This window comes from Uloborus diversus, chromosome 5 (genome assembly GCF_026930045.1).
Source record: "Uloborus diversus isolate 005 chromosome 5, Udiv.v.3.1, whole genome shotgun sequence".
Classification (NCBI taxonomy): domain Eukaryota; kingdom Metazoa; phylum Arthropoda; class Arachnida; order Araneae; family Uloboridae; genus Uloborus; species Uloborus diversus.
The window spans coordinates 79,651,517-79,662,481 of record NC_072735.1 but is presented as its reverse complement, the minus strand read 5'-3'; the positions used below and the strand labels follow the sequence as shown (position 1 = coordinate 79,662,481).

Sequence of the window (10,965 nt, the reverse complement as noted above, 5' to 3'; positions counted from 1 at the left end):
TTGAAAAACGAAATGGAATCTTACGTAAGAATAGGGGGATAGGGGTTGGTGAAAAATCTTACGTACCCTTACATGGGGGGAGGGGGTCAAAAATTGCCAAAATCATCCTTACGTAATTAATGAATTTTTAAATTTCATGCAAACCCAATATTCGTTAGGCAAATTAATATGAACAATTTCATTTATAATAGATTTATACGTGGTTATTTCAGTTTCATCTGCGGAAAGATCAAGTTTTTTTTTTTCAAACAGGAAACATTTTTTTTAACTGCATAATTCCTGATGGACCTTTTCTTTGGTACTTTTTTAGTAAAGTATGTTGGCAGATTTGGGGAAATTCTCGGAATTGCCTCATCTTTCAAAAAAAGTTTTCCCCGAGGAATCAAAACTTCCTCACCATTTATAATATGCTTAAAATGCGTTTCAATAAAATGTTTTTCGAAATGCAGAGAACAAATTGAGCAATATTTATCAAAAACTTTATCTAAGCTGGGAATTAACGAATTCCACTTTAGTTTTCCTTCATCTGCTGGAACTTTAAAAAGCGTAACTTTCTCCTTGAATGTTTTGTATCCACTTTTGCACCCTGGTACGAAACAAGATGAAGCTTTGTTTCTTCTAATGTTCAACTTTGATGCCTCCATTAAAAGCCGTAAATGCTGTTTCATGAAATATTCACGAAATAAAGGTAAAAAAGAGAAACGCGGAACTAAATTGTAACAAAATCCCGCGTCTACTAATGTAAACACCGCGAAATTGAACGTACACCTCGATCGCACTGCCCTCTAGCGGTTTTCATACAATTTGTCTTCAAGAATCGTGGGGAAAAAAGCGCCGATCGGCACACTACTCTTTCTAGGCACTATAGTTTCGGAAACCTGTCAGCGCGTAGTTGAAGTTGACGGTGAATACGAAATCGGCGGTAACCCCGGGTTAAGGACTGGTTTCGGGCTTAACCGCGAGGTTTAGGTGGCCCCAGGTTAATATAGGGACTCTAATGAATTAGGCGGTTACCCAAACAACATATTAAAAATTCAGAACTACATCGCACTTTGCGATTTTTATGTCTAATATGACTGGACTATCAGGGAGAGATGAGAGTTAGTGAAGGAAGCTTATACTTTCCCCAACAAAAATTTCTTTCGCAAAACCGTTTGTCACATTAGCAGTGATAAGGCGCCAATGCATTGCCATTTGCCGTTCGAGCACTGTATCAATGCGCGTCGAACCGCAAACTTGCATGTTGAGGAACAGTTGCTCATCGTCACTCCAGATTTCTCCCCTTTTTATCACTTAAATTTTGCCATTACGGAGTGGCATCCTGCTTATGTTTGTTTTGCTTTGCGTGGAAAATGTTTTCTGCTCAGGACGTTTTCTGTCATTCGCTTATCACAGCTTTTAAAAACCTGATGTAACTTTAAATAGAATACTTTAACGTCAAACGATGTCTGTTCCAATATCTCGGGAAGAAATAAATTTTAATCGATTGCTGAAAAAATGCGAGAATTTTGTTCCTGAACGGGAGCCACATGAATGGAGATTGGAACAGGTATTTAATATATTATGCCTCAAGCTTTCCTTTGCAATCTATTAATTTGAACATTCCTTTTGTTATTATTATGTTTTTCTCCTGCAGTATGTGAAAAATTTAGAAGAAAGGCTTGCAGAGTTAAAGAAGATGAATACTTGGTAAGCGCAAGTACAATTGCTTTTAGTTTAACTTAATTCAGAATATATTTACAGCAATAGAAAGTCTAATTCATCATACGTCTCATACATCTGGTCACTTAGTAAGACCTTTCTTGCGAATCATTGCATCATAAATTCATGGGGGGGGGGGGCAGAGGGGGCAATGCCCCCCCCCCCCCCCCAGTTTTGGGAGAACTTCATGTAGTAACATCTTCCAAAATCTTAAAACAAAAAAATCATGACTTTTTCTTCTTTGAATAATTCAATGAAAATGAAGAGAAAAGTGAATGTCCTTTTCTGATGGGAGAAAAGAAAAGGGGAAAAAAAACGAACATTAAATACAAATAGTACACTGTCACTGGGGTGCTGAAAATGTGTCTAAATTCACTATTTTGGACGGAAAACCATTTGGGCAAGTATATGAATGAAACTATAGGCTAAACAAGCTATACATTAAGCTGCAACACTTATAATAATTGACGATCATTTTAATAAATTAGAACCTAAAGCAAAGGGGAAAAAACTCCCCCCCTCCATTCAAGCTAACATAATGATCTACTCGTTATGATTTGTGTCCACATTTCAAGTATATTTGTGCATAATATTTATGTTCTTAGTAGATTAATTGGCCTTTTTAGAAATTATAACAAAAACATAGGGTTTTTTTTTTCCTTCTCTCTCTTTTTTGAGAAAGAGAGAGAGTCATCAAAAGTTTTGGAAAAATTTGCTGAAATTTTATAAAAGTCTATGTAAACCTAACAAAGATTGGTAAAATTGTAAAAATCCTTTAACCGTAAAAACTGACCAATTTTCGTAAAATTTACATAAAAATCAATCAAAAATTTGCATATAAGAGTGAATTACAAACAGGGCCAAATTTGCCTATAAGATAAACAAGCTATTGCTTAGGGCCCCTGCTTTGAAGTGGGTCCCTAGCTCCCAAAAAAAATTCATGATTTGTTCCTTAAAAAATGAAAATTGCATGAAAAAACTAATTTCATTTTTAAGTGCTTGAAAACCTTGAATATTTGGAAACATCTGGCTGCAAACCTTAAATTTAAAATTTTCTAACAAATGGTATTGGGGGAGGAATGCCAAAATATGTTCAATTCAGCTCCTTGCCACATCCTGTATTAAAAATGTAAAAATCATGGTTCTCACGTTTGTAACATATTATTTGAAATAATTTTTTCATATAATTGTTTCATATTTTGCGATTTATTCAATCCCAAATGCAGTATTTTGGAAATTCTTTTGTATTGATTGCTTTAATCTTACTTCTTCTGCATATTGTCTATCTGTTAAGCACAGAAAAAAATACTCACTAACTTCTATTTCTTTTCGTTTTCTGCCCCACTTGCAACTGAAGAAAATTTGTTGTCATGAGAAATCTATGGTTTCTTTTTTCTTTTAAATTTAAAATAGCTATTTCTCACAAAGTTAGAACAGGACTAAAAATTTACAATCAAGTACTAAAATATCAGAGACTGGAAAGTACAAATGAAGTGCTTTAAATAATTTTATTTATTCTAGAGTCCTTGAAAATAATTAGATAAGTCTTTGAAAATCCTAAGCAAAGTGGGCTCCAATTATTTCTACTGCATATTGTTAATCTGTTTAGCCAGGAAAAAAAAAAATATACACTACCTTTTTATTCCTTTTCATTTTCTGCACTACTTATAATTAAAAAAAGGTTGTTGTAATGAGAAATCTAAAGTTTATTTTTTCTTTCAAACTTAAAATGACTGTTTTTTACGTTTGAACAATATTGTACAACTGTATAATCTAGTTATCAATTTCTATGTCTATCCAATTAACCTTTATAAGGCTTAAAATGCAGAACTTAATATCCATTTTACGAAATTTCCTCCAGGGGAGAAACCCCCGGCCCCCTAAAATTGGAGATATTCTATTTCTCACTTAAAAGGGAGCCCTGCGTCACTCTCTTGACACCAGCTCCCTCTCTAAGGTCAATTCAAAAAGGACAGCATGAAAACACACATTAATGAAAACGATGCACAAAAAAGTAAAGCACGCACCACAGAAAACAGACAAAAACATGGAAGTGGTAGGCAATAAAAATGTTACTAAAAAAAAATCCTGCCCCCCCCCCCCCCCCCAGGAACTCAGTCCTAAATCCGCCTATGTATAAATTAAGAAATCATATAATCTTCATCATTGCTCTATGTTGCATGTCTTTTGAAGTTTTACGCTTAATATCGAAATCTGGTATTACTTAGAGGAGAATGCTTTGCACATAGAAAAAGACCAAAAAAAAAGAAAAGAAAAAAAATGTTGAAAACTTTTCAAAATAAATATGGATTGGAGTGGTGATCAATTAAGTGATCAATTGTCACATTCAAGGTCAAAAGTAGAAAATCCAGACCCCTATGGAAATTTTTTTAAAAATCTCTGCAAATATATTAGTGGCTAAAATATTTTTTTGTTCTAATTAACTCTGGGAATGCACCAAATACCATATTTTACCTAATACTAAATACAGTGGCTCCCAAAAGTGTTTGTACACCTAAGATTATCAATGAAATAGGATATTATCCATTGGTTAGAATTAATATTTCAGGATAGTTGTTTAGTTATAAGATCTATGATCAGTTTTCAACAAAACTGCATGAACATTTTTTAAAAAACATTAAAAATTATTTTTTTTCAAATCAAAAACCAAAACGTGCCAGAAATTTTATCTCACAAAAGTCTTTGTACACTTTAAAAAATGTCTATATATTATAGAATAATCTAACTTTTTATTAAATTATTATTTAGTGGAATATCATGTAGTATCAACAACACCTTTTAAACGTCTGAGTATAGATTTCATTTTTTTTTTTCCTTTTTTTTTTGCGTAATTTCTGAGTACGTGTTCAGTCGCACTTTAAGTCTTACAGTTTCTAGCTCTGTTTTCATTTCAAAGCCGTGTTTTCATAATCTAGCCTCCAGATATCTCTAAAAATGTTACATTAAGTTCAAATCTGGAGATTGAAGGGGTATTTTCTATACTTTAGAACAATTTTTGAGGCACTAGACACAAACATCGAAAAGTGTGTGCTTCTTATCGATCTTGATAAAAAACAAAGTTGTTTCCAATAACCAAATTTGGGCTAAGAGTTTAAAATTGGTTTTTAAAATATTTAAATGAACAACATGATTCATTACGATAAAAATTTCGAACTACCAAGTCCTGATGCTGATATGCACCCTCACACAAGAACATCTTCAACGTCCTGATTAACTGGTCCAACTAAGTTCTTAAGATTAAGTTCCTAATTTTTTCTACTATTTACAATTATGCAACAATTTAACCAAAAATGTTAAATTCATTTTTATCCGTACGTAGGACGTAATTCCAAAACGTTTTGAGCTTATTTATCATTGATTTTTGCGACGAAAAGCGTAAGATTTCTGTTTTTCGCCTGACCAAGAAAATTTCAGCTGGAAGAGGCCCCATTTAATCCAGCTATTTAGAGAACTTGACAAACAATTTTAGATGAAAAGTAAATGTAAAAAGTTTTATTTAACTCTGCAGAAACTTTTACAGCACTCAAGTTTTTTAAACTGTTAAATCTCTGATCACGTTTTGTCAACTTTGCCAGTTGACCTTTTCTTACCTTGTTTTTGGTCTGATTCTTTTCTTTAAAGCATTTTATCAAGCACTTTTCTATACAATGGAATAAATCAACTAATTTAGAGACATTTCAAACAAATTTACCGCTATTGTGAGGAAAAATTTCGAATGGTGTTTGTGGTTTTTTTACGAATAACAGTCATTTTAAAGTAATAAACACAATATTAAGGAATGAATAAACGAAAAAGTAAAACCAAATGATTTTCAAGGGTCAACACAATGCAAAAATAGTAAAACAACGACATATGATAATTTTAATCATGAATTTATTCGAAAATATTTGAGTGTACGATGGCTTTTGTGGCATATTATATCTCTCTCTTCGTTTTTCAACCCATTTCAAAAATAAGATGCAACAATATTTTGAAAAAACTACAGGGTTTTATTTAGAATGACATAGGAATGATGTGAAAAAATATTGGACTTCATATCCGAATTCAGTTTTGCGTTATTTTGTTTTTACTAAAAAATTTCAAAGTGTACGAAAACTTTTGGGAGCCACTGTATAGTGGGCTAAAATTTTTGTTATGAACTATTTATTTTTATTTTGTGCCAATTTAAAAGAGAAAATGTTTGTGTGTGTGTGTTTTGTGAAACATAAAAGTAATTCCTTTTAATTTCCAGAGAAAAAAGAAGAAATCTACAATCCATATTAAGTATAATTAATTAATTTAAAATAAATCATTGCAAAAGCAATTTAGTTAACATCTAATTTGATTTACTAAAACTTTAGTCTTCAGTCTTTAGTTACTTTTATCTGCAATTCTGCATTAACTCATAATTAATTTCTTTTCTGATATGCAATTTGATGCTTGATAATCATGGTTTGCGTTTAGTATCCAGGCTTCTTTATACCTTCAAGCATCATTTATACATTTTTCAAAGGGACTGCATGAAAACAATGTGAATGATAAAATGTTTAATAGATATTTTAATATGTTATGAACTCTGCAGTGACCACTTTTTAAAACATATAAACGGTGCTTCACTGTATTATTTTAACCACCTTTTTAAATATTTGTGCAATGATCATAGAGAGAGTCAGGGCTATTGAACCAGTCTCAATTATTTGAAAACAATATTTTTACCAGGAGTTCTCCGGTTCTCCCCCTGCTTGCCAGCCCCTGTTCACCACCGTTCGCCCGCTCCCCGTCCTGGATGTCCCAGGACAGCAAGGAGTGAGGATATCCTCAGGACATTTTATAAAATTTTCTATTTAAAGATACAAAATAAAATTTGTGATAGTTAAAATGAATCATGTGAAAGATTAACTGCAATTAAAAATAATATTTATTATATTCATAACGAATTTTTAATGAACCTGCTAAACACTTTCCCCACTTGCCATTGATGAACTGACAATTTAAAGTGCCCATTTTTGCATATTTAAACTCTTCTATGTTTAGTTCAAAACTTCTAAATTTGCTACAGTATTAAATCAATGCACTCAATTTAGGGCTACTAACAAATAATTAAACTGTTCAGTACAAAGTATTTCATTTATTGTGTACTAGTTCCATAAAAATTTCTGTTTTAAGAATTTTGTCTAATTTTAGCCAACCAAGCAAAGATTCTTTGACTGAATATGCAAGACGAGTTGAATTTCTAAGAGGAGTTGTGGAAGCTGAAAAAAAAGGTAAATTAAATAACCTAGAGCATGGCCCCACGAGATGGCGCTAATGCTTAATGGGCCCTGACATTTCTGACTTTTCTGTATTAAACCGATGCATCTATGATCGGCTCATGCATCCACCAATCAATGTCAAAATTTCAAAGTTTGTTTATTTTTTGATTGGACATTGCCCATTTTGACCGCAAGCGGCGCTGATAGGAACCCTGCAACCACCAATCAATGGCAGCTTAATGGAAACAGGGGTTCCCTTTAGTGCCCTCTTTGTTGCCATGAGTTTCAGTGATTGTCACAGCCTATAAGAATTAAAGTGGGGTTAAGCCTAGAGCAGTGGTTCCCAACCTTTTCCCCCTTGTGAATCCCTTCCAAACTCTGAAGTAAGTTGGCAAACCCCTTGGATACTAGGTACAGTAAACTCCCGATTACCCGCGGAATTGGGTGGCACAAGTGCCGTGGATAATAAAAATCGCGGATAACCGCAAAACAACTAAAATGGGGGACAAATCAGGTAAAAATTGTCCTATCTCAAATTCTTAACTGTATTGATGCATAACACTTTCTGCAAACGTTGAAAATATATATAGAGTACATTATAAATGTTTTGTATTTTTGCACAACCGAACTTAACATCAATAACAAATAAGTGTATGTACGATGAAGAACGCACAAAAATAATAATAATAATAATAAAATTAAATCAATCAATCAAGCAAAAACAACCGAGTGTAAATTTACAATTTTTCAAAAAAAAAAAAAAAAACAGCCACTGGTATTCGCTTTTTACTGCGAAAATACATGTTCGTGATTGTTCATTGATTTGCGGATAATCCGCCCCACGGGAGTCTACTGTAATAAGAACCAAGCAAAAAAAAACATGCACAAACACACACACACATAGACAATAAATTTGGGAGATTTTCTTTTAGTTGGCTGCTGCTGCATATTTCATAAGAAGAAAGAAAAACATTATTTCAAAATATAGAATTACAAATATTGCTATGCACTAAAATGATCACAAAAACATGAATACAAAACAAATTCACCAAAAAATAAACACAGTGATTATTCAATGTTGGGCTTCAATCTACTTTGAAAAAAAAAATTAAATGGAATATTTGTGGAACAAAGAGCTCAAGTTTGGCTGAAATTTTTCTGACACAAGGGTATATTTATCTCTATCACTAAATCAGAAATCAATTAAAGAATGATCTTAAAAATATCTTTCAGGGAGCTGTTTCAGATTGAATAAATGAACTGTTTTCTTCGAGTAAAATGAGAAAGATCTCTAGAATTAAGTTTTCTTGAAAAAGACTATGAGCCTAGCTGTTTGATAAGGATATACTGCGTACGTTAATCATTTGATTGCTGAAGAATTTTCTTGTAACCACGCTATAAGTGCAGAGTAAAATGCATTTATTGAAAAATAATAGAAGCGTCTACTTTTAAACATGCGTATTTACTCTATTTTTACACAAAAGGTGATGTTTAACAAAACAAATATTTTAAGCTCCCTTACTACAAGTGAATTTTTCTACACAAATCTCATAAATTCTTTGTTTAAATGTAGCGCAAATTCAGTTGCATGGTTAAATTCCGTTGATTTTATTTTTACTGTGAAACTTCACACTACCAAACTTTCAGCCACGAAGATTTTCTAAAGTAATTAATTTTCCATACTTCCTGTGGTATTTTTGTGTTGCTAGCCATTTTTTCTCTTTTTTGACAATAAAGTTTGAAAAAAATTGTAGTCTATATAGTGTGAAAATTATAGCAACAAACAGCACAATCTCACTTCTATGCATTTTTGACTCAACACACGGGAAAAGCAATAACTTTTTGTCGTACTCAACTGGTAAAGAAACTTAACTTCAAAATGTTTGAGACCCTCGCATATACTCCATGTAATGTTTTCATCAAGTTTAATCAACCTCTCTGATCAAAAGCTTCTGAGAAAACGAACACTTTCAAATTCTTTCATCTGAGGACATAGTATTTACATATAGAGCTTTTTCAGCATGGCTTCTGGGCTATCATTCTCAACGAAAGTGCTAAAACCTGCACGTTAAAACTTCGCCATTATTATATTTTTTTCACGAACCCCAGGGGTTCTCAAACCGCTGGCCTAGAGTGATGACTCTTGAGTTTATTTAGAGGAGCCAAAACTCAACGTCTTATCAGACTCTTTCATTAATCAAAAAACCAAAGGCATCAACTTGTGCTCAAGAGAACGCTGTAGTCTGACAAGGAAAAACTTCGTTTACATTACTAGTTAACATATTATTTCTTATTTCTACTGTAAAAAGTGATGTTTTTGCAACTTTTAAAGTAAAATTTCATTGATATAATTAACTGATGTCTTTTGCAGGATAAATTGATGTCAGAACACTGTACCAATACTGCTTTTCAAGAAAAACAAATTCTTCTTTCATGTAAAGCTACTGGCAAAATGCATAAATTCATCTCTGAAGTACATTATGTCTTATTAAATAAAAGTGAATAAATACTATTTGCATTTTCCATGCTTACATTTAAAATTTTTAAGATGTTTAATGTGAGTAAATTTCAAGAAGGGTTAAAACATAACTCTTCTCAATTTAAAAAGACAATGTCTGGGGGAAAAAAACCTTGCTGTGTTTTCAGATTATATAGTGTTTTATTGCATAAGTATTTAAAAGAGGTATTTGATGGCACAATCGTCAAGTTTTTGACAATAATCATTTTATCCCGACAACAATGGTAAGACTGCAATGCATTTGCTCTTTGGATAATTTTCAGTTATAAGTACGGTCACTTGGCTTGGTGAGTTGTTTTCTCTCTGCCTAAGCAAAAATTGAAAAATATGCAAACGTTATCAGCAAAATTTCAAGAATTATGCGTACATGCTCACTATGTTTACTTCTCTTTCCTAATTTTGCAAATTTACAGACTTTCAATTTTTATTTGTTGACTCAGTTCATTTATTCAGCTGATTATGTTACATATTATTGAAGAATTTGAAATTGGTTTAGATAAATATTTTTATGTATTTTTTTACATGACTGCAGAATTAAGATTTCTTGAAACTCTTGATGAATAAAGTTCCATATTTATTTACTTTTTGCCAAAAATTTCTTTTCTTGAAGGAAGAAACGTGCTTTTAAATTAACTTAATCATTTTTGAACTCTCACTTTAAAAATAAAATAATCCGATTATTATGCAGTTAAAAGTTACCTCAAAAATCCAACAGATATCCCTGCACTCTAACAAAAGTTGTAATGTGATTTCATACTATAACTTTTATTGAAATGAAAGAACCTGATAAGATGCGTATCCAGTTAAACCTTGGATGAGCAATTGAGCATAACCGCATGTTTTAGTGTTATATAATTGTAGCAATAAAAACTGGAATTCTTAATGATGTGCATTTATTTGTTTTCAATATGTGTATTTGGGTGATTCCATGGTCATGTGTGGGACAATTTGGACTTGATTTTCCTTTTAACTTCATCTATACACAAATTAATTAGGGCTGGTAGTAAAAAAAATTATTGACCCAGTGAAAGTACTTGACTCATGTAATTTACTAATCAAAAATTTTTTTTCTATTTTTTTTTTTTTATTTTTTTAACAGATATTTTGTCCTCCATGTTACAGTTCTATATTTTACGCCAAAAACAATATTCTAAAAATGAAACGAAGATTTTTTTACCTAAGAAACCACACATACACGTTTCAGTTCTTAGGCAAAAAAAAGTTTATTGCATATTTTGAAACGATAGGTAGATCTGTTTTATTTTTTCGTGGAATGCCCCATTTGTATTTTTATCAGAAATCACCAACAGTGGTGCTGTGTTAGTTTTACATGGACTGCAAGTTATGCAGTGTCTTAAATTTAGGCAGTTGCTAATCTTGAAGAACATTTTTTCTTCAAGAAATTCATTTTTTTAAAATTAAGTTTCACAAACACTTGTAGATTCAAATATAGCTGCCAGTTAAATGGTTAATTTTTTTGCAATTTCATATAGG

At 32.0% G+C, this 10,965-nt stretch overlaps 1 protein-coding gene across 1 annotated transcript in view; it reads left to right on the top strand.

The window, feature by feature from the left end:
• Positions 1 to 1,310: 1,310 nt before the first annotated feature.
• LOC129222304 (vesicle transport protein USE1-like) overlaps positions 1,311 to 10,965 on the top strand; it is a 45,253-nt gene continuing 35,598 nt past the window's right edge. The window contains exons 1-3 of the mRNA XM_054856790.1: positions 1,311 to 1,549; positions 1,637 to 1,689; positions 6,886 to 6,963. Of these exons, the coding sequence (XP_054712765.1) occupies positions 1,445 to 1,549; positions 1,637 to 1,689; positions 6,886 to 6,963 (236 nt within the window). The 5' untranslated portion in view covers positions 1,311 to 1,444. The remainder of the gene's footprint in view (positions 1,550 to 1,636; positions 1,690 to 6,885; positions 6,964 to 10,965) is intronic.